General features: G+C 41.6%; 1 protein-coding gene across 1 annotated transcript in view; it reads left to right on the top strand.

Moving 5' to 3' along the window:
- Positions 1-24,544, top strand: part of PLCB4 (phospholipase C beta 4) — a 248,332-nt gene that overhangs the window by 177,129 nt on the left and 46,659 nt on the right. Inside the window, exons 18-26 of the mRNA XM_040637983.1 lie at positions 3,010-3,110; positions 6,265-6,300; positions 8,632-8,773; positions 9,413-9,497; positions 9,834-9,958; positions 11,863-11,914; positions 19,457-19,559; positions 20,918-21,082; positions 23,553-23,757. Of these exons, the coding sequence (XP_040493917.1) occupies positions 3,010-3,110; positions 6,265-6,300; positions 8,632-8,773; positions 9,413-9,497; positions 9,834-9,958; positions 11,863-11,914; positions 19,457-19,559; positions 20,918-21,082; positions 23,553-23,757 (1,014 nt within the window). The remainder of the gene's footprint in view (positions 1-3,009; positions 3,111-6,264; positions 6,301-8,631; positions 8,774-9,412; positions 9,498-9,833; positions 9,959-11,862; positions 11,915-19,456; positions 19,560-20,917; positions 21,083-23,552; positions 23,758-24,544) is intronic.

Here is a 24,544-nt window from a genome sequence, read left to right as displayed (position 1 = left end):
AGTTAAAAACATTTTAGACATTACTAGATCCTCCAATCCAGGAAAACAAACTGCAGAATACTGGAACAAATTAACAAGGAAAATAATAATAATATGAATAGCAACCACCGTTGTCGTACCAACTGTGAACGAAGCAGTTTACATCACTGCCAGATCTAATCTTTATACGGCCCGATGAAATAGGTATCGTTACACTCATTTTTCAGGTAAGGAAGTTGAAGGTTAGAGAGGTAACATAGTCTACACATGACCCCACCGCTGGTGAGCAATGGCACGAAGATTCAATCCCAGAATTGCCTGACTCCAGGTTCAAGACCTTTTGTACCTTGCGATACTGCCCTTCTCACATACAGGAATATGAAGAGCACACAAATACATAAAATGGTTAAAAGCTTTTTTAGAGAAAAAAGGGTAACTGATGAATGTCAAAGATGTGAAATTTCTTGAACACACGCTAATCAAAGATGAGGGTCAGTGTGATTCCACTTATCATCCTTAAGGGGACTTCCCACCTTTTATGCATATGCTCGTTATTCCTACAAAATATTTGGCTCCAGTGACTCCCATGTTGTTCAGTGTGAACAGAAGTAATTGTGCGGGGTAGCATACATGTAGAAAATTAGCTGAGAGGACAAAGTCATCCACTTGGATTTCTTTTTAAGGGTTTACAGGTTTCTGCTATACCAGTTATATGTTCTTTGGTTGCCTCAGTGATACCTCGCTTAATTCTGGTCAACCAGTTGGCTGTAATTACCCCCGCATCACAGTATGATCCCACTATACATGAATGACTAGAGTCTCTAATTTAAATACTTCAACACAGCAGGCAAGAGGAAACCAAGCATAGCTCAAAAGGGTAGCCCTGCCTGGAGGCTGTAGAAAAAAAAAAGGCCCTCAGTCCATGAAAGCATGTGCCCATTCATTAGGCAGGATTTGGATTCAGACGGACACGTGGCTTCCAGGACTGTGTGACAAGCAGTGGGGAATGCCAAAACTGTATGTGGTTGTGGGTATGTCAAGGGATGGTAACATTCATTCATACAACTCTTTTTCTTTTTAAAAGATTTTTTATTTGTTTGAGAGCAAACTCATGTGCAAGAGAAAGAGAGAGAGAGGTGGGGGAGCAGAGGGAGAGAGACAAGCAGACTCCATGCTGAGTGTGGACCCCAACACAGGGCTCGATCTCAGGACCCCGAGATCAGGACCTGAGCCAAAACCACGAGTCAGACACTTAACCAACTGAGCCATCCACGCGCCCCTTTTCATACAACTTTTTAAAATAAGGTCTCTACTACTTATATGGGACACATTCCTTGACTTCAAGTAGTTTATCTCTGGCTGGCCAGGTTAGACTAAGAGATACATAAACTGGAAATTTACTAGTAATGGCGGGAAGTTTCAAAATCTTGGTTACAGACTCTAGGTCATGGAAATCTAGTGGTCATGGAAACTCAGTGCCACGTTAAGAGCATTGTGCTAAGAATCCAGAGAAATCGAGGTCCATATCTTACTCTGTGACCTTGGCTTTGTAAAGCATATCTCTGAGTCTATTTCCTCATCTATAAAGTGGACACACTGGACTAGACTTTTTAAAGACCTATTCCAGCTCCTTAAAACCTTTTTTCCTGCCAAAGGCCTATGTGACCTACTTTTTTTTTTCTCTTTGTAACCATCTGCCTCCACTCATCCACTCATCAGAACAGCACTTCCAAAGCGGGAGGGTGTCTGTCTGTCTTGCCTCACTTTTTTGCATGTCCGGAATAACACTTTGCAAAAAGCAGTCCCTCAAGAAATTCCAAATAAGACACCACAGTTGAAAGACACCATTATTTTATGATGACTAGGAAAGAAAGATGATTCCAGTTAATTGTAAGAAAGTATCAATTGAAGAACATATTACAGAATATCAGAAATATTACTATGTGAAAAAAATGCATGTTAGAATTGATGAAATAGTTTTTCACTGATTTCTTATTCTTGAGTTCTTTGCACATTTTAAACATGCTTTACAAAAAAAAACTCCCAATTCTTATGGGTCTGCTTCCTGCTCTCAGGAGTCCATACTCAGAAATTTTTTCAGTTTTTTTCCAGTAGGGGTCCCTCATGCCCTGTATTGTGACCATGTAGATTTGTGTTGGCCTTGGCCTGAGGCCTGTGGGTTTCTCCTGACCCTGACAAGCTTTTAGGCAAATTCCTAACCTGGGTGCTTTTTGGAAAGTGGGGATCAGGGGAATCCAGATCTCACACTAGCATGTAGGTGATTCTTTTTCCACCGACGGCCTTGGGAGGATACCAGCCTTGGGAAGATACCAGAGTTCTTGTCACTTTCTGGACTGGTGGACTGAGTCCTCCTGTGCCTCCTTTCACAGCCTGGGCCATGCTCTTGGGGCATCAGCTCTATTTAGCACCCGCTTGCAGTCTCCCAGTTAGCATGAGCCCTGGGAATGCTTCTAGAGTCTCTGAAACCCAAGCCAGGGTTGACAGGTGGTTTACAGGTGCAGTCCAGTCCTTCCAAGCGCTTTCTCTTCTGTGTCACACCACTCCCAGCCACAAGTCACTATGCCCATGACATTCAAATACACATTTAGTCTCTTTGTAAGAATTATCCAGTGTATTTTCCTTTTCTCGTATCTTCCTTGTGTTTTCCCTAAGTGCCAGGGAAGATCAGAGCACCCTTTGTAAGTCACAGATATTCCTGAGTGCTTGAAGCTTTAATTTGTACGGTTGGTGTGCTGGGATGGAGACCATCACTCACTTAAGAAAACTGCATTAAGCAACACGCATGTCAGACGCCATGCTAGACGCGAGAGAAATAATAGCTAATAAGACGTGCTCCTTGGCCTTGAGAGCTAGTGAGAGTTTTACTTGAAAAAATTTGCATCTTTAAATGTTCCCATCTTCTTTTAGCTTCCTTCCCCCCTGAAGGAGTTTACGCTCCGCCCAAGATTCTGGAGGAGGTCTGACCGGCAGTAATCCGGCTTCATGGACTCCCTTTTGTCTTTCACACAGCTGACCAAGAGGAGGAGGCTCACCCGGAATACAAATTTGGAAACGAACTTTCTGCTGATGACTTGGGCCACAAGGAGGCTGTTGCCAATAGTGTCAAGAAGGTCAGAGTCGCCATGTCCCTTTTCTTCATGACTGTCAAGAAGAGGTAGTAGCTAATAGTTATGAAATTTTAAAAACGTGACAACCGCAAGAAAATAAAGTAGCCTGTAATTCTCCTTTTATGGTGGGAGAGCAGAATCAATATCTGAATGCAAGCTATGCGCAATAATAAGTTAGAAAGGATAGTCGAGTTGCTCATTAGCCAAGCCCAGTGTTGACCATCACCTGTTTGTCCAGTATCCTTTAAGTAATATGATTTATTGCATTATTATAGGTGAATAGGGAGACCCCAACAGCAGCCTGGTGACAGAGGTTAACCTGTTGAAGTCACTGAGAGAATGACCCACCCGATTATCCCAAGCAAGCCCTCATTAGAAAACCAGTCCTTTCGGTTAGATATCTCCACTCCCTCCTAATGTAGAATAAACATGAAAGTATGTCCATCCATCCAACTTTCCGCCAAGAAAAGTGGCTGTTGTGTACCTACTATGTGCCAGGCATAGCCTAGGCCATAACAACCCCAAAAGGTCAAAACATGCTTAGTGTCTGCTCTCATGGAGCTTAGAGTCTGATGGGAGTTGATTGGAAGGGAACAGGAAACAGACAACAAGCCATCAAGTATATAATTACAGTTTGTGATAAGTGCTATTATGAAACCAAAAACGAGTGCTAAAATGGAGAATCATGAGGTTAAGGGAATAAGGACCCCAGAGCCTCAAAAGTAAAGAGGAACCAGCCATGCACAGAAGTAGAGGACGGGCCCCAGTTATGGGATAACAGCAACAGAGACACTGAACAGAGTGGGCTGAGTGAGGGGCAGAGGGAAACAAGATGAGATTGTACAGGCGGGTAGGAACCACATGATGCAGGATTTGGGACGCTACTATGAGAGACTCAAATGTTAATTTAAGTGGAATCTGAAGCCACTGAAAATGTTTAAAGAAGGGAGCAATGCAGCCCGATAGGAGTTTTTGAAAAACCACGATGGTTACCGTATGGAGACTGGTTAGAAGGGGGGCAAGAGTGGACGCAGCAAAAGCAGTTAGGCCGGGCTGTTGCACTCAGCCAGACCCCCAAGGCTTAAACCGGACAATAGAAACAGGACTGAGTGGGTTCAAGTTCTGCTGATCTAACTTGCTGATGGACTAAATGTGGGCAAGTGAGGGGGAGAGAGGAAGCAAGGGGACTGTCTGGTCTGAGTCTGAGGAGCTGGGTGGACAGGGGGAAGACTGGAAGAGAAAGAATTCAGTGTCTCAAGTGGGACAGGATCTTTGAGGCCTGTGAGATACTCCAGGGGCAGTGCTACCCAGGCACCTGTGGCCTTGACCCCTGATGCTGCTTTCATTTCCTACCTGTGTAACCTCAGGTAAGTTACTGAAGCTCCTGGTGCCTGGGTTTTCCCAACTGCAAAAATGAAGGTGATAACACCTATCTCACTGGTCTGTCGTGAAGAGTCGATGGATGGGTCTAGGCTATGTCAAGAGCTTCCGGTGGTGCCTAGCACACGGTCATTCCCATGAAGGCATTCATTATTGCTGCTCTGTTGTCATTTTCACCTTCACCATTGTGAGTCATCATCGCCTGTATCTAGAACTAGAGGAGAGGTGGGGCTGGAGATATAAACTGAGAATTCAGGCGATAGGATTTCAAGCCACGGAAATAAGAAAGAGGCAGAGAAGGTGGGCCAGAAAAGAAGAGCATCATATGGCCCGTGAGGTAGGAGGGAAATCGATGAGATCAAGGAAGCCAAGAGAACAGGGGGAAGGGGAGAAGAGAGGTGGGGTTTTTTTTCCCTCCAGCTTAATTAAAGTATAACTGACATATAACATTGTGTAAGTCGAAGGTGTATAGGCGATGATTTGGTACCTGTATACATTATGAAATGATTACCGTAATAAGGTTAGTGAACGTATCTATCACCTCGTAATTACCTCTCTGTGTGTGTATGTGTGTGGTGCTAAGATTTAAGATCTGCTCTCTAATGTTCAAGTATACAATAAAATGTTAACTATAGACACCATGCTATCCGTTCGATCCCCAGAACGTACTACTCTTATAACTAGAATATAAACAAACTAGACGTTTGTCCCCTTTGACCAACACCTCCCCATTTCTCCCACCTCCTGGCCCCTGGCAAAGTGGTTGGTTTTTGACTACAGTTGATTAACTCAGTAAGAAGACTCAAGAGTGTCCATTGCTGACAACATGGAGGTCGTTGGTGACCTTGAAAAGAGAGGTTTCAATGGTGTGGTGGGGGCCACTGAAACAGACAGATGTGAGTCAGTAGAGACTATACTTTTGAGAAGTTTTGCTATAAAGGGAAGCAAGGTATAGGCTGGTAGCTAATGGCAATCTGAGGAGTCAAGGGAGTGTTATTTTTAGAATGAATGAATCTGGAGTGTGTTTGCAAACTTTTGGAAATGGTGCCAGATAGAGGGAGAGATTAGTTTTTCAAGAGAGAGAAAGGATAACTGCCTGTGAGTTCCAGGAGAAGGTGAGAATGGATGGCATTCCTGGTGATGGGAGGGTGTGTGTGGTCTTTGAAGGGGACGAGGATTCTTAATCACCGAAGACAGTGGATTAAGATGCAGGTAGGTGCGTACATTTGGTAGTAGCAGAAAATGGGAGAGTGTTTGAAGAGCAAAGCCAAAGAAACACTTTGATTACACCTTCCCTCTTCTGATAGAGAGTATTGCCACTGCTCTGAGACTCTTGGATGCCTACTAAGACTCAGTGCCTCCCTCAGTGCTACCACATAAAGCCTTTATCAGTACCCACATGAGTGTTGAACTGAGTAACCATTCATGCTTGCCTGCCCTTTACATATCAGGAGAGGTGGCCACATCAAATGATTTCCCAAACGCCATGACGAAATAATTAAACTACTGTAAGGAAACATCCAAATAGGAAAGACTATCAACAAAGGAGGGAGATGTATTAAGATTTATTATTTCTGGTATGTAAGTCAGGCGGTTGTATCTTTCCAGTACTTATTTTGCTGATCACTTTATGTCATCAGTCATTTCCCACCTTCACAAATAAATAGAATAACAGCTTACATATATTTACATATATTTATTTAAATATTTACATATATGTGGCTAGTAAATTTGCCCGTTAGAGAAGTAAACACATTACTGTCTTTCTCTAATTTAGGCTTCAGATGACCTTGAACATGAAATCAACAAAAAGGTAAGAAAATAATTTTCTCGTGCAGTTTGTTTTCTTTGCAAAATGCCATATGTGCGCCTCTAATATTGAGCAGTTTGCACTAAATATTGTTAACTGTCTCCCCCTCCCGCCTCACCCCATGGAATGTCAGGTTTACTTTTGTCATATTCACATGCTTAATGCATCCAATTACGAGAGCCTTCAAAAGAAAGAATTATTCACAGTGATGAAATGATTAAATCCTGATAAAAATCACAAAACTAGGGCAGGTGAATAAGGTGATTTTCCTAAAAATAAGTGTTTAGTGCAGTCAAGCACTTAGTTGGCATTAGAGATTTCATTCCTATAATAGGCGTGCGTAATCATCAACACATTGAATTTGAAAATAAAAGTGACCTAATAGGTCATCAGATGTTCCAGCACTCTGGAAAGGTGATCTTGTTTCCAACTACCCTGGCATTTTAAAAGATCAGTAGTTAATTTCACACTGCATGCATTCTAGGACTTTCACTTGATGTTCTTAGATATGGACTTTATTGTAAGTGAAGTTACATTTTTCATTTCTTTTGTCCTCTTTGACTTTCTTCATGATATCACAGTGGTTTTATTGAGTAAATGCGAATGGTTTATTACAGAGGTGAGACTACTGGCAGTCGCAGACAGAAATTTGCCTTGTAACTTGATTCCCATACTTCAGAGCTTCAGAAAATCATGTCTGGCTGTCTGTGGGGCCCTATCTTATTTGGCGTGAGACCCTACCTATCCTCTTACTGTCTGCATAGTAAGTTTGGAGTCGTTATGGATAAGTCTGATCTCAATCCCTCCCGTGATGTTCATGAACTTCTCTTCTAGAATTTCAGAAGGTATTGAGGTCAACCAAACAGAGGTTGGCAATTTGGTCACTGCTGTGTATTAGCTAAGTCGCTGTGACCAAATTGCTTTAATCCCCAAGGCCCCAGTCTTCTCACATGGTCAGCGGGCGGGCCTCTGATGCTTGCTCCACATGATTACTAGCAGTAATGAAGTTGTGCGTGCAGAAATTCAGCCCAGTGCCCAACACATGGTCCTGGTGTTACTTACCATCATTAAATACCCAAGAAAGGGGTCAGACATGGCCTCTGCCCTTGTTTGGGTGGACGGGACATATAGAGAAATGACTAAAAATAAAAACAAGTTATGTTATTTGATTATTTATCTCAGGTTTTATTGGTGAAATCAGTTCGATGGTTTAGAATGCTCAGATTGTTAAATCATCAGAGAAGACAGTCTGACCACTGTGTTAACTAATGAATAGTCCATAGGAATGGACTAAGCAGTTCACCCACCTGTATCAGTCCGTGCAGGAAATCGTGGTACAAAGTGGAGAAACAGCTTTGTGTATCAGATCCCCTGGAGGGCTTGTTATAGCATACATTCTTGGACCTCATCCTCCGAGTTTCCCGATGAAGTAAGTCTTCATCGGATTTTCAAAGCTCTCAACAAAATGCGGATCATTTTGAAGGTATTATTTTTGTTGCTTATTGTGTTCTGATTTACCAAGAGATAGACCAAAATAATGTGTTTTCTTCCCCCCCCCCCATGTAAAATAATGCAATTTGGACATGTCCTCTGTAGTGGGTTATCAGATTATCTTCAGAATAAGCTTTCTTACAAAGTACCCTAAGCTACTTGTGTATGTGGCTAAAATTCTAGACCAGTGTTGAGCAAAGTAGGGTCCCCAGGCCAGCCACATCGTTAGCCCTTAGAAGCTTGATGAAAGGAAATACTTGGGCCTCCCCGCCAGACCCACTTCATCAGAAACTCTGAGGTTGAGGTCCAGGAATGTATGTTTTAACAAGCCCTCCAGGGGATTCTGATACACCCTGAAGTTTTTCCACTTTGTGCCACAATTTATGAAATTATAAATGACAATACCTGCTATATATTTCATAAATGACAATACCTGCTATATATTTCATAGATTGCTGTGAACCTCAGTATACTTTCTTGACTATTTTAAAGTCCTTTGGAAATCTCAAAAAAATGTAAGAGAAGCCTTATATTTTGTTATTATCTCCTTTTGTATTATTAAGCGTTATGATAGACATGAACTTTTTTTTTGCAAGTAGGCTCCATGCCCAGTGTGTGGCTCGAACTTAGGACCCTGAGATCAAGAGTCTCGTGCTCTACTGACTGAGGCAGGCAGGCACCCCTAGACAGGAACTGTTAAAATTATCCTGTAGCAAAATTGAGGAAGAAAAGGTCTTTATCCTTCAATGTGTGCGTGCAAAGCATCTTTAGTGAGAACGTCTGTAGCATGCACCTGTCCCACCAAAGTCCTCAACACGCATGTTCCTTTCATTGTGCTTGTAGGGCCTGGTCACTGTGGAAGATGAACAGGCATGGATGGCATCGTATAAATACGTAGGTGCTACCACTAATATCCATCCGTATTTGTCTACAATGATCAACTATGCACAGCCTGTAAAGTTCCAAGGTTTCCATGTGGCTGAAGGTAACACCAAAGGTTAAATTCTATTGCCTTTTTTTTGTCTGCTTTATTATGCTGATGAGCTGTGATCTGACTTGTCACCATTTTCCTTTTCCGGGCACGGACCCTGTTCCACCTCACCCTGGGTCGTGTCATAGACCATGCATGTAGCCTGGTGTCCCTGGCGTGCAGTGGCATTCCTTGTAGTTCCACACCCCATCCACAGGGTGGCTCTGAGATACTGTGGATTTCTTAGCACTAGGCGAGCTTAGTGTCCCTTCCTGCGTTCGCTCTATTTTCCTAAGACCCCTTTTAATCAAAAGCGGACCTCCTAAAATGTATACAGTGTTCTTAAACTTTCCTCATCATTTTTTGGGCTTGAGAAGCCACCATTGTCATCAAATATACATATCTCAGGGGTGGCTGTGTGGGATATATATACATAATTTGTTTAATGACTCCAAATTTAATCCATCACTATTTAAGTCAGCTGTCTCTATCCACAGGACGTTAATGAAAGTAGGAGCTGCTAATAACAATAATGGAACATCTGCCTCCAAAGCCTCGTGATTTGGGATGTAATTGATGTAATTCTATTTACTGCTTGTCTTCCACAAGGTTGGATGGGAGCGTTGCTGAGTGCATCTTTATTTTTCTTTACAGAGCGCAATATCCATTATAACATGTCTTCTTTTAATGAGTCCGTCGGTCTGGGCTATTTGAAGACACACGCGATTGAATTTGTGAAGTATCCTTATGCGGTGAACGGAACGAACGGCTGGTGCACTGTGGGTCTGGCAGGAGTCTCTAAGACAGAAAAATGGCTAATAGATCATTGTGGTTGTAGAGCTAACAAAATAATGTGTGTGAAAGACCACAGCCACTGTGAAAATCTGCCCAAATGTGAATAGTTTTTATAGTCTACGCAGTGAACTGTGGTTTTTCTCCTACGCATCACTTAGAGACGTGAAACGTGCTCTCTGATAGCTACGTCTTTGTCATTGTCGGTCTAGATCTTTGTTGTTTATTTATTACTTCTGGAATACTCTTTTTTTTTTTCCATTCTCCTTAATAAGTTACACAGTTATAACAAACGGCAAATGAGCCGCATTTACCCCAAGGGAGGCCGGGTCGATTCCAGTAATTACATGCCTCAGATTTTCTGGAATGCTGGCTGCCAGATGGTTTCGCTGAACTATCAAACCCCAGGTAGGAACCGATGTCCAGTGACCTCAAATTCCAGGAGAATGCTTTGACGGGATGGTGCCAACAATTGCCATCAGTTGGCCGTGGGCATTTTTTTTTTTTAAAGGAAGCAGACATATGGCAAAACAATGTGATGTTGGATTTATGTAATGGTAAGATATGAAAAACCAAAAATAGAGCCATACAGAGGGTGGAAGACCAATATTTTGATTCAAATTGAATTTCCTTTCATAAATACCACAACTCATCTGCCAAACATTGTCCCCTTTTCCAAAACATTTCTAATTTTTCTTCTTTTTGGATCAAACTTATCTTTGTTTCCAGAGACAGGATTAAGTGAGAAACATTTGAGTATCTCTGTACAGTGACTATGACTCATTTCTCCTTTACGAAGTACCCTTCCCACCGTTAACATTCAGGAGATATCAATAACACAGTGGCACGTCATCATAAAAGTACGGAATATTCTAGAGTAGACTCCATTAAAACAGTGTGTAAGGATTTATAAATTCTTAGAGGCACCAATCCATAACTTGGTCCTCCAAAGTGTACTCAAAGGCAGGCTTCCAATATGTGACCTGTTCCCTTCCCTGGAAAGAGAGGAGTACATTTTTTAAATGCATCAACAATTTTTTTAAAGTCTACTTGGGAGCCAAGGATCACAATTTTAAGATTAGAGGTAGAAAAATACTGGGCTCTAGTTGTTTACCTGGAAGAGGTAAGAAATATGCCACAAAACCCATTCATGTGCTGTGGTTAATTCCATAGCCTGGTCTTTAAAATTGGCAAAACAAAGCAAAACAAAAACCTTTACTTGTTCAGTCCTTTGCTCTATGAGGGGGTGCCTCCCATGTTTCCTGATTTGGGGGGCATTTTCCTTTTCTAGTCCATCCACCATACTTTCAGAGTTTCTATCTCCCTTGTTCCTTATTATCTGGACTGATTGAAAGGTTTTTTGATATCCATCCCCTCGCCATGAATGTGGGCTTGACTGTACTTCCCTCCCGTTGGTGGCGCCTTCTCAGGGACCAGAAGCTGGAGCCAAATGTCTGCCCAGCATCCCCATCAATCCTTGCTATAGTAAACTAGGACCGGGTACCACTACCATCCCATAGTGTTTCCAGCAGAGACCAAATAAAAAGAATATTGCTGATTTTACTTTTTTTTTTTTAAATGAAGGGGGGAGTCACATTGTATTTCCAGTTGTCAGTGAGTCCATTATATGGATTAAACGATCTTAAACCAGTTTATTCACGAGGTTAACTTATGTTTTATCTTATAACATTAGGATCAACCACAACATGTTGAAGAAGGGGGGAAAAATCTACCACCGTATTCTTTTTTTTTTTTTTCATTTTGCTAATGAAATTTGCTAATGAAAAAAGATTGTATCCACTTGCGAGAGGAAAATCATAAGCCGTGCCCTGCCAGTGTGGACCCCGCTAGAAGAATTCTCCCTAAGTCTAAAAGTAGGAACAAGCCATTAATTTTTCCATGATACTACCTAGTTTATTTTTTATTGTTTTTAATCAAGTTTGTACTCCTGTGACCCTGCTGGATGTCTCCAGCCTACCCTTTCTCTGTGACCTTAGGGCACGTTCTCCCCAGTTGGACATCTATACTCTCAACACTAATTGGACAATCATTTGACTCATATATTGGATCCAATTTTTAAAGCAATTCTAGCATGATCTTTTTGAAAACACATTTTATGTTTGACTTAAACACGAGATGATTTCAACAGGAAAGAGCATCGTGCGCTCTCTACAGACCCAGAAGTACCTTATAATGTTAAAAAGGACCTTTCCACCTAAGATCAGTATCTGATTTCCATTGTTTAAAGTCACCCATCGTGGTCTTCTTTGTCCAGGGAGATGAGAGGCTAAATTATTTTTGTCTCTTGACAGATTTAGCGATGCAATTGAATCAGGGAAAATTTGAGTATAATGGATCGTGCGGGTGAGTAATATGATTTAAACTGTTATCACCGTGTTCCTGAACTCTGTACTATAGCTGTAATGAAACTGTGTCATTTTTAATTAGGGGCTGCTCAATTTAAGCGGAGTTTGAGGGATGGGATAGAAGCGATTGAAATCCCTAGATGGAGTATATTTGCAAGTATACGTTTTTCATCTACCAGTTTACTAAGCAGATTTTGCAAAAGAAAACTGTAACCATAACTTAAGCAATTCATCATACACGCTCTAGAGTTTAATTCTCTCGCTTTTAATTCAATGGTGGGGTTTTTATAGCTACAACAGATAATGATCCCTGCTCATTTGGGCATTAACTGGAAACATAGATAATAAATACATGTATTTTGCCTAAGACAAATAGAGGAATGAAGTTGATTTAGTATGTAATGAAGTCATGGGCGTCCATTTGAATATAATACACCTGGGAAGAAAGCTTTGTCCTGTCTTGATTTTCTTGCATGTCTTGTAAGTAGCATTTATCAAAAAATAATGCTATGAATATTGTTCTAGTTTACTTAACTGGCATTCTTTAAAATCTGTGAACCAAGGAGTGAACTAGGAAATGTTAATTTCTTAATTTCATAAAGTGGAACACGGAAAGGTTAAATGAAAATGTGAAGTTAAATTTCTGTAGAGGAAAAACCGGTGTGGCCTTTTTTTTCTCCACGCGGCTGTCCCCAAGCCTCTAAATGAATCCAGTGGAGTCCATCCCATCCATAATAGCTACTGTCAGGAAATTCTTGGCCTCCCTGGTTGAATACCTCATCTTTATCACTAAAAACAGCCAGTCAGGATAACATTTTTCAGCAGTCAGGGGTTCGGAGTGCACACTCGCCCCTCCTCCTCCTGCCAGATAGTTCTCTGCCAGTGCACCTCCACCCGTGAGTGACCCACCACACACGTAGCTGGCACAAACGTTATATTTTCCTCTGCTGTGAATTCAAATCGTACACTGTAAACTAATACGTCAATTACGTTATATGTCGATTACGGAAAGAAGTAAAAACTATGTAGTTCAAAAGAAAACTGCCAAGTACACATTTTTAGAATTCTTTTTTTAAAGATTTTATTTATTTGAGAGAGAAAGTGTGGGAGTGAGCATGGCTGGGGGGAGGCCAGAGGGAGAAGCAGACTTCCCGCTGAGCAGGGAGCCCGACGCGGGACTCGAGTCAGGGACTCCAGGATCATGACCTGAGCTGAAGGCAGCCGCTTAGCCGACTGAGCCACCCAGGTGCCCCCACATTTTACATTTTCTTTCAGCTCTGTTGTGTAATGCACAGCGTTCATCACCAGGAGATGGTGCACATACATTGATGGGGGGCCCCTGGGGCAAGCTGAGGCAGCGAGGCTGCAAGGGACAGTGGTGGTGTGGGGTCAAAAGCTCAAGGCTGAAGCCCAGCCCTGATGGTTCATATCAGACACACCAGTCCTGCCGGGGCTCCCTCTTCAGAGCCTTCCATGTGGCCCAGTGACACTATAGTTTGCCCTCCTTGCCTCAGCTGTCCCACTGCCAGTACTTCCGCAGGGAGGGTGACTGTTCCAGATCCAGAGGTCCCAACAGGAGTTGTATGCATGCCCTCCGTTTCTTTGCAGGACTCTCTGTTTTGCCCCGGTTCACATGATCAGTGTCTCCTTTTATGCACCATTGCTTATTTTAAAATACCTTCCCAACAAGGACAGTGCTACTGGAGCCTGAACTCCACACTGAAGTGTTTGAGTGATGTGACCGAAAACCGGAGTCCCACCAGAGGGGCTAGAAAAATAGGACTGCTCAGTGGGGCAGCCCGCCTTGAAGAGGTGTTGCCGGTTGTGTTCAGTCATGTGTCACTGTCCCCCCACCCTTCCCTTTTCCCCACCTGGAGGCAAAGGTCATCGCAGACAGGAAGAGGGCAGAAACCTTCCTCAGTCGTGTTTCTCTGCTCTCCGCAATGGAGTGTCGCGGCTGGTAGATACAGGGCTGGCCACGCAGGTGCGTTTCCATGGAACGAGGGCATCTAGAACGCTCTGTCTTTCATTACATCGCCCTTGTCGTTCACCCACCCACCTGCAGGGACTTGTTAAAAACTCCTTGTTGGCGTGCCTGAGGGCTGCGTTTCTGTAAAGAGCCCCTCGGTACCTTTTAGGCTTAGGGTGGGAAAAGGTAGCTGTTTTATAGGGAACGTCAGCATTGCAAAGCACTTGGATGCCCTCTGAATCCATCAACACTAACAAAACAGTGGGAACCTACCTGGGAATCCCTGTCTGCTCTCTGGGCCGATCTCTTGGGAGGCTGTGCCATCGGGCCCGCTGAGTGTGATTTTTAGTAGGAAACTGAGCGGGAATTTATGACAAACTCATTTTTAAAGGTATAAAAATGGGAGGCACTTCTTTAAATCCTAATGAAACAAAAGAGAGCAAGTTAATTTCTCACATCTGCATGCTTTCGAGGAAATTGGGATGGTTGATATCAAAATAGTAGGATGCTTTATGACTCAAAGATGCACACTTTTTGTAGACCTTTCTCAAGTTGGAATGTGTCTTGAAATCCATGATATGTTATAGTTAACAATCAGCCAGTTTGCTTTCCTGCTGGTAAAGAACATAGGGGAGTGTTGAACAATTGATGTCGTCTCGGGTGTGATGAAATAGGCTGTCCTTCCTTATGACCCCCTCCTCTGATTCTTACGGCTACTGTTCACCCACCTGGCTGAAGGCCCCTCTTCCCTTCCTCTCTTGCCTTCTGAGACCCCTGCAAAGGCCCCAGAAAATCTTTGGATCCCTTTACTCGTCCTTGGCTTTGCCCCTATGCGCACATTCACCACACAGACCTGAATGCTTACAATAAATTTATTTTCTGTACCAAAGAACACCAGGCAGGACCAGCTGTATAGTTTGCACCGGGCCCCGATGCAAAATGAAAATGAAGGCCTCCTTGTTCACGAATTTGTAAGCATTTCGAGACAGTGGCTGCAGAGCATGAAACCCCAGAACTCTTCTACGTTCAGAGCCCTGTGTAACAACACAGATCCCATCAGTGACTGGGGGTCCCTGGACCTGCACAGCCACCAATGAGTAGCAGCCTCTGCTGCATCCTTGGGCCCCAGACAGACACTCCTCCGAGACAAGCTGGCTCAGTGTCACCCCCAAGCCGGGGCTTACCTCCTGGCCCTGTCAAACTTCTCCTATGCTTTCTTATATTTTTTTAAGCATATAAAATCAACACATTACACTGAGGCTGCCTGCTTTGGAGACTTGAACTCCGGTTTCTTTCCCTTTTCCCCTGGCACTTCTTCTTTTTGATCATTTTCTTCTAAGTAGATACAGAAGCAGGGAACATGGAAGAAAGTTTTTGGCACCAGGAAATCATCGATATCACAATTTTGCATTTTCGGTGAGAAGGGTCCCTTCAGAAATGGCTGCGGGGAATGGAGAGTACTGAATCTGGGGACGGCCCTGCCCCTGCCGCTGTCAGTAGGTGGAGTTCCTCGTTCCGTTGTAACTAGACTCCAAATGCTCCGCCTCCTGTGACAGCCGGAATCATCATCCGTTTCCTCCCCTTGGAGCTAAGGTCCGACCCTTTGCCAGTGCTGGTCGGCTTCACTTGAAGTAGCGTGTGTAGTATTTCAGTTTCTCATCTACTTTCCATCCTAAGGCTTCAACTTTTGCTGTATCATCATATTTTCCAGTGGCTAACACTAGCCAAAAAAAAAAAAAAGCTCAGCTCTCTGTAAATCTAGGAAACCATCTCTTTTGTTCAGTTAGAGAGATTTTAAATTAGTATTTAGGGTTGCATTCTCTTGGAGACAGGTGAAAGTTGAAAATCATCTTTAATATTTGAATGATTCTGGAAACTCTCTATATGCTTGATTTAAAAATCGGTGTCGTTCCTTGGAGGTTCTTTACTGATGATTACTTCTACATTGAATGTGGGCTTATTTTCTTCAACATTTTTTTGTCCAAACTTAGAAGATAGCAACGAATGACAACTTTGTCAAAACCACAAAAATGTGACTTGGCATTTTTCTTTAAGGAGAAATGTCACGCCTGAGACTCCTTTTGGGTTGTATTTTAAAAGATAATAAACTTGACATCGTCTAGAGTGAGAATCAGTAAAAGTTATGCTCCTAAGAAATAGGAAAGACTTGGGGCGCCTGGGTGGCACAGCGGTTAAGCGTCTGCCTTCGGCTCAGGGCGTGATCCCGGCGTTGTGGGATCGAGCCCCACATCAGGCTCTTTGGCTGGGAGCCTGCTTCTTCCTCTCCCACTTCCCCTGCTTGTGTTCCCTCTCTCGCTGGCTGTCTCTCTGTCAACTAAAATAAAATCTTTAAAAAAAAAAAAAAAAGAAATAGGAAAGACTTGATCCCTCTAATTTTGATTCTTTTACACTTAAAAATCAACCCAGAGTTTTGGGGGAAAGTGCTTTTCTTGTCCCTTATCTGGTGCTCGTATTAGTATGGAATTTTTCTATCTGTGGTTATAGTCCTTTGTAACAAAAATTGTTTTTTCTTAGATGAAGTTGTCTGATACAAGTTCAGGGTGGTTATGGAATCTGGCTGAGATTATGTGACTGTAATCAAAGGGCATAAGGGGCAGACATTGTGTAGTTGCGTCAATTTCAAAACATTTTCCTTACCTCACAAAGAAGACTCATACCCTTTAGCTGTCCCCCCCACTGTCCCCTGCTCCCTATTCCCAGCCGTAAGCAACCACCATCTACTCTCTCTCTGTATTTAACTGTACTGCACATTTTCTAGAAATGGATTCACGTAATATGTCTTTTGTGACCAGCATCTTTCACTTAGCATCATGCTTTCAAGGTTTATGTTGTAGGAGATATCAGTACTTCATTTCTTTCTATTGTTAACTAATTTCCCATTATGTAGATATGCCACAGAATTGATAGACATTTCGATTATTTCTGTCTTTTGGTTATTATGAATAATGCTGCTGTAACATTCACATACAAGTTTTTGTGTGGATATATTTTCATTTTTCTTGGGTATATACCAACGGTGGAATTGCTGGGTCACGTGGCAACTCTGTTTAACTCTTTCAGGAACTGCCAGACTATCTTCCAGTGCGCTGTATCATTTCACATTCCCACCAACAATGTATGAGAGTTCCAATTTTAATACGTCCCTGTCGACACCTACTGTTATCTGACGTTTTTACTATAGCCATCCTAATGTGTGTGCAGTGACAGCTCACTGTGATTTTGACTTGCACTTCTCTGATAACTAATGATACCAAGTATCTTTTCATGTCCTTATTGGCCATTTGTTTCTCTTATTTGGAGAAACGTGTATTCAGATCACTTGTCCATTTTTTTTAACTGGGTTGTTTGTTTTTGACCTATTGTAGACACAAACCTCTTATCAGATAGCGTATGATTTGCAAATATTTTCTCCCATTCTGTGGCTTGTTTTTTCACTGTCTTGATAGTGTCCTTTGAAGTGCAAAAGCTTTATGATAAAGCCAACTTTATCTTTTTTTTCTCTCTCTCTTGTTGCTTATGCTTTTGATGTTATATCTAAGACCCATTGCCAAGTCATGAAGATTTATCCTAATATTTTCTTCTAAGAATTTTATCATTTTTGGCTCTTACGTGTGAGTCTTTGGTCCATCTTGAGTTAATGTTTGTATATGATGTGAGGGAAGGGGCCAATTTTCTTCTTTTGCATGTGGCCATTACAGTTGTCCTAGCAACATTTGTTTAGAAGAATATTCTTTCCCCCATTGAATAATCTTGGCATCCTTGTCAAAAACCAGCTGAGCATGGATACACGAATTTATTTCTGGACTCCCAGCTCTATCTCATTGATTTATATGTGCGTCCTTATGCTAATACCACACTGCCTTGATTACTGTTGCTTTGTAGAAAGTTTTAAAATTGAGAATTATGAGACCTTCAACTTTGTTTTTCTTGTTCAAGGGTGTTTGGGCTATTCTTGGTCCTTGAGTTTTAGGATCAGCTTGTCCGTTTCCAAAGAAGCCAGGTGGGATTTGGATAGGAATTGAATCTGTATATCGGTTTGGTGATGGTGCCATCTTAACCATATAAATCTTCTGATCCATGAACACAAGATGTCTTTCCATTTACTTAGATCTTCTTTAATATCTTTCAACAGTGTCTTGCGGCTTTCAAAGTACATGCACTTATTTTGTTAAATTTATTCCTAAGGATTTTATTCTTTTTGGTGCTATGGTAAATGGAATCTTCTCAATTTCATTTTTAGATTGTTCATTGCTGGTATTTAGAAATAGAATTGATTTTTATATATTGGTTTTGTATCCTGCAGCCTTGTTGAATTCATTTATTACTTCTGATTGTTTTTTTAGAGATTTACTCTTTAGATTTTAGGATTTTAGAAAGAAAGAGAGTGTGAGTGGGGGGAGGGGCAGAGGGAGAGAGCCTTCAAGCAAACTCCACACTGAGAGTGGAGCCCAGTGCGGGTTCGGTCTCATGACCCATGAGATCATGACCTGAGCCAAAACCAAGAGTCGGACACTCAACCTACCGAGACACCCAGGTGCCCCCTCTGATCACTTTTTAGTAGACTCCTTAGGTAGATTCCTTAAATTCTATATACAAGATCATGTCATCTGCGAAGAGAAGTTTTACTTCTTTCTTTCTCACCTAGATACCTTTTATTTCCTTTTCTTGCCTATTCGCACTGGCTAGAAATAGAGAAATAATTACATCTTTATGTTCACCTCCCTCTAACTGGTATTTCATGGTTCTTTTGACTGTGAACAGAGACAACAATCCACAGTAATATTAACAGTACCTGTGACTCTAACACCAATGTAAATCACAGATGTTTTCATATCATTATTGTAGATCTCACAAAATATTTTTATGCATATCAGTACTTTGAAATTGTAGTTATCACCTTGGCATCAGATCTCATAATTCAGTGCAGTAATTAAAATGCAATACAGTAGAGTATCATGTATTCTCCATGTTTTAATAACTAGAGCTCAAATAATTGGTTTTTCACTGTTATTCTTTGTATTTTGTTTTGTGCATATAAGGGTAAGTATCTAAAGAGGTCCATGGCATTAAAAAGTTCAAGAGAATATAATAGTGTCAGGAAGCTCTAGATGTCACCAAGCCTGGAACCTAAAAACATTCCTTCTGGGGCACCTGGGTGGCACAGTGGTTAAGCTTCTGCCTCCGGCTCAGGGCGTGATCCCGGTGTTATGGGATCGAGCCCCACATCGGGCTCTTCCGCTATGAGCCTGCTTCTTCCTCTCCCACTCCCCCTGCTTGTGTTCCCTCTCTCGCTGGCTGTCTCTCTCTCTGTCGAATAAATAAATAAAATCTTTAAAAAAAATAAAAAATAAAAACATTCCTTCTTTCCTTCCTCTATTCAGAATTACCCGTAGGAAAGGCATAGTTTCTTCAGTCCTTAGAATCCTCTGCCTGAAAGCCTATCTCCTAAAGTAGAGATGGGGAAAAAGAAGTACTTAGGGTCCTGAAGCATGAGTGTTTTAGGCATGTAAACACAGCTAATAAACTCTTTCTATGCTTTTGTCCCACCAGGTACCTCCTCAAACCAGATTTCATGAGACGGCCGGATCGAACGTTCGATCCCTTCTCTGAAACTCCTGTTGATGGGGTTATTGCAGCCACTTGCTCAGTGCAGGTAAGGCCCCTGCTTGTCACAGAATTGTGAAAATGTATGTGCTGATGGTCCTGGAAAACCCTTAAGAAATCACATTGAAATATTTAATGTCAAGTTACAAGATCCATGTGTTGCTCTCAACTTTGTGCTTCCCCCTTTTTTTCTTAAGAGATACATTTTATTCACTAGTAAAACTATTAGCGACTTTCAGCAGAAGACACCAGATCCCAAAAGTACCTTCTGGAGGATGTGGAACAATAGAAACTCATTCATTGCTGGTGGGAGTGCAAAATGGTGCAGCCACGTTGGAAGCATGCTCTTACCTATAATCCAGCAGTCGTGCTCCTTGGTATTTACCTAAATGAATTGAAAACTTACATCCACACAAAAACCTACCCAGAGGTGTTTGTAGCAGCTGTATTCGTAATTGCCAAAAATTGGACAACCAAGATGTCCTTCATAAGGTGACTGGATACGTAAACTGTGGTACATCCAGACAGTGGGGTATTATTCAGTGCTGACAAGAAGTGAGCTATCGAGTCATGAAAACACATAGAGGAAACTGATGTGCGTATTACTAAGTGAAAGAAGCAAATGAAAAGAGTATATACTGCATGGTTCCAACTACATGACCTTCTGAAAAAGTGAAAACTATGACAGTTTCACAGATACGCACATATGTCAAAACTGACCTTATGTATACTTTAAAACATACAGTTTATTGTATGTCAAATTTTACCTTGAAAAACTTTCAGAATTATCTATTCAATAAAACAGAAAAAAAAACCCTGCTAAATGGCTATCGTCCTTTGGAAAGTAAATGAAAAATAGTCTGTCCGTGGCTTTATAATAGATGGAATTTAATGTTGGTCTTTACAAATATATACCTCTGACCATTGTCAATATTGGTAAAGGATAACAGGCAAATTTTAGCATTGCTTTTTTCTTCAGTGCATCTCTTTCTAAGACTTATAAAAGAATTCAGTGAAGTGTGGGAGGGCAGAATTTCAGAGTTCTGATGGAATCTTAGGATATATTTGAACCCATCACTTTGTTTCATAGATGTGGGTACTTGGTGGAATTAAGATGCTGTGGACATTATTTCTTTGTATTACAGCGTTCATCATTTCTTTCTTCTTTTTATAGACAGTTCTCAACGTCAGAACCTCTGTCTTGAGCAGTTTTTGTTTTTTTTTTTGCATAGAGTAGTTGCTCACTAATGTTTTCATTTAGTAAGGAATGAATACATTATTTCCATAGGTAATTAAAATCTCTAAAGATGAACAGCAGATTTCTTACTTCCAGATTATTGGTAATACACAGACTAGACAATTACGCAGACTTGACCTCTCTCTCACCCTGTTGCTGTGTCGCCGCAGGTCATATCAGGTCAGTTTTTATCAGATAAGAAAATTGGTACATACGTAGAAGTGGATATGTACGGGTTGCCCACTGACACCATACGTAAGGAATTCCGAACTCGCATGGTGATGAACAACGGACTCAATCCAGTTTACAATGAAGAATCATTTGTGTTTCGGAAGGTAGGACATTTTCAACATGTCAGACTCGCTGTGCTACCTCGGGGGCCACATTTTAGTGCATAGACAACAAAGACACTACATGATATAGGGGCTGTTACGCAACCCCAAATGTCGTCTTTTTCTCTTCTTCCAATGCATAAGTTCTATGGATGTAATATGATTGTTACTTCTGTTTGTCCTTGTCCTTTTGGCTCTCCTTTCCTCCTCCAAGGAACCCACCTTCTGTGTGGCAATGCTCAAGTTCCAGGAGGGCAGTCTCCTTAGAATGTGTCCTCACTGGTGGACGTCATCATACACTGCAGAGTTCTTTTCTGCCCTGGCAGCACCTGGTAACTTGCAGTGCTCCTTTAGCCAAGAGGACGGGTAGGATGGTGCACCCAAAACTAAGGCCAATAAATGTCCTTAAAGAGGTCAGTTGGTGTTGTCCTGTGCTTCTAGAAAGTATGGTAGCTGTTGCCACCCCCACAGTCTGTGCTTCACGTGCTATTTTGCATTTTGGGGGGTTTTCCTACTACTGGACCTTGATCCCCAGACCAATCACAGTCATACTCTATAATGATTCAGTGTTTAATCTTATAATCCTTTTTTTCCCTTTGTTTCTCTTTTGTCAGTGTAAGATGTATTGAAAAATCCATGCATTGGTAGTGCTGTCTCCAAGAAGAGCTGTTTTCCTCTCTCACTTGCTCTGTTATCCTGACCAGAATAGCTTCTTGCTTCTTCCTTAGGCACAGGATTTCTGGTGTTTCTGCTCCATTTGTATGTCCTGCAACTCAGATCATTGGCTTAGTTTAACAAAAATGAGGATTAGCAGTTTCAGAGTAGGCTCACTGGTTTACAGAAACCAGATTACAGAAGATCAGTAGTTCAATGAAACAAGCCATTGTGGGATTTAAGCTCTCCCTGTAATGTGAACACCATTATTTCCATGCAACCCCCCCTGTGACCTTCTCTCCTACAGGGTATGGTGTCAATTGCATACATAGCTGTCATGGGCCTTTTTTCTTCCCCCAGGTTTTTTATAGTTTGTTCTAGCTGGGTCTGTTGTCAGTCTGGCCAGTGTTCTTTGGCAGAATGAATAATCCCTAGACACATTTCTAGAAATTCAGAAAGTTGACTTCAGACGTTCTTTGTTTTTGATAACTAGGAGGACCTCAACCTTGGTTTGTACATATAGTATTACAATAGCCCCAGAAACCAGATGCCGGTTCTGCATCCTTCCCTGTTCTTCAGAAGTTAAATTGCTTTTCACTGGTACCAAGTGTTTTCACTTTTTATTCTCTCTTGTTTTTAATATTTTTGCTCTTTGCACTAATCTCACAAGGCAAGCCCCCTTTTACCACATGAGAAACAATAGAGTAAATGAAGTTGGATGAATTTTAATCTGATTTCTCCTCTTCATCTTCACAAAATCGGATTAAATTATAATCTCTTGACATAACTAGGCAACCGATCCATTGTCTAGCCTTAGATACAGTACTCAAATTAGCTAAGATGTCTTGGTTGTTCCTAGCCAATGAAAAGTCATTCCTGATTTAAAATAGTGGATTTTCTTGGGTCCTGTTGCTATTTTCTTTTTTTTTTTTTTTTAAGATTTTATTTATTTATTTGACAGGATAGAGACAGCCAGAGAGAGAGGGAACACAAGCAGGGGGAGTGGGAGAGGAAGAAGCAGGCTCATAGCGGAGGAGACCGATGTGGGGCTCGATCCCAGAACACCGGGATCACGCCCTGAGCCGAAGGCAGACACCCAACTGCTGTGCCACCTAGGCGCCCCCAGTTGCTACTTTCTATCTGAATTAGGATTCTGCTGGCTGAGCTCAGATTTTGTGTCCAATTATTCGTTTTGAAGATAGCAAGAGTAGATGTCTTGGGTATATGTTAATGTTTCTAGCTGCCCCATCTCTATTTAATATCTCAAAATAGATTAAAAACTGATGAGTGCAAGAAAAAGGGAGAATCCAAATTTCTACATACATTGTCCTTTATACACGGAGCATTTCTTCAAAGATACTTTCCATATTCTTAAAAACAGGCCAAGCTAGTTATCAGAAGCAGCCCAGGTAGGAGGCAGACCCCAGGATTCAAAGACAAGAGCCCCAATTCCAGGCCCAGCTGTCCCGATCTCAGAGATTAAGGAAAGTTACTTGATCTCTCAGGGTCTCCTTTTTTTGTCCATTATATGCGTGGGGATGGGCAAAGATGACAAGGGTTGGACCAGTAATCTTTCACATCCCTTTCATCTAAAATTTTCAAAGAGATGATTTCCAGGAAGACTGTTCAATTGCTTTCTCGATGGCTCGGACACTCCAGCTGGGGCAGTATATTTTAGGAATGCAAATCAATCATGGGCTTCTTTTCACCACAAAGGCACATTTAAGAACAGTGTGGATATGGTTCAGATTCCTAGCGTCAGGGCTCTTGGGAGCAGCTTTCCAAAATACCCATGAAAGGTACCATTCTTTGTTTGCAGGTAATCCTCCCTGACCTGGCAGTCTTGAGAATAGCAGTGTATGATGACAACAACAGGCTGATAGGCCAGAGGATTCTTCCACTGGATGGCCTCCAAGCAGGCTATCGACACATTTCTCTTCGAAATGAGGGAAATAAACCATTATCACTGCCAACAATTTTCTGCAATATTGTTCTTAAAACATATGTGCCTGACGGATTTGGAGGTAAGTTAAACATTTGAGTACAGAAGTCCTAAATTATAGAATTATAAAATATTTCACCAATGGTTAAAAAAAAAGTCTGTTCCTACCAGTGCTGCCAACCCCCATAGCCTCGAAGAAATCAAGGATAGATAGTAACTTCAGGTTTCCTAGGAAGAAATGAAAGGGCAAGACTAGATTATCTATAAGGTTCTTTCTTATTTTAAAATACTGTAATTTTATACGGTTTATCAATTTTTACAAATATGTTGGTGAAGGATTTACTTACACTGTGATCCAAAGGGAGAGAAGACATACGTAATATGGAACCATAGATATCATTTGTTATCCCTAAAAATTTTAAATTGTACTCAGATATCAACATGGCTGGATTTTCTTCCAATCCACTAGGGAGTTCAATTTCACAAACAAATCCCAGTCATCTATCCACAGAAGACTACCTTTGGTTTTACTTAGGTAATCAATGGGAGAAATCAAACCTGGACCAAATCATAGGATTTTGCTTATACCCAAACATATTCACTTTTTATAACCATCAATTAAGTCAAGAACATTAAAAGAAGACAATGATCCTTTGTATTCTCGGTCTGTTGAACCCTAAGGAAACCGAGTGAAAATGTCAAATTAACCAAGGGTGCAAATTCTAACTCCTGGCTTGGGAGTGACCTTGGGACAGTGACAACCTCGCAAACCTTCACTCCTTGGCCTGTAAATTGAAGATGCTCCTATTGCCTCCCTCAAAGCATTTTTGTGAAGTCCTCGTCATTACAGTGTAGCACGTAGCAAGGCT

The sequence above is a fragment of the Ursus maritimus genome, unplaced genomic scaffold (genome assembly GCF_017311325.1).
Source record: "Ursus maritimus isolate PB19 unplaced genomic scaffold, ASM1731132v1 scaffold_22, whole genome shotgun sequence".
Taxonomy (NCBI): domain Eukaryota; kingdom Metazoa; phylum Chordata; class Mammalia; order Carnivora; family Ursidae; genus Ursus; species Ursus maritimus.
This window is presented reverse-complemented; position numbering and strand designations above follow the sequence as displayed.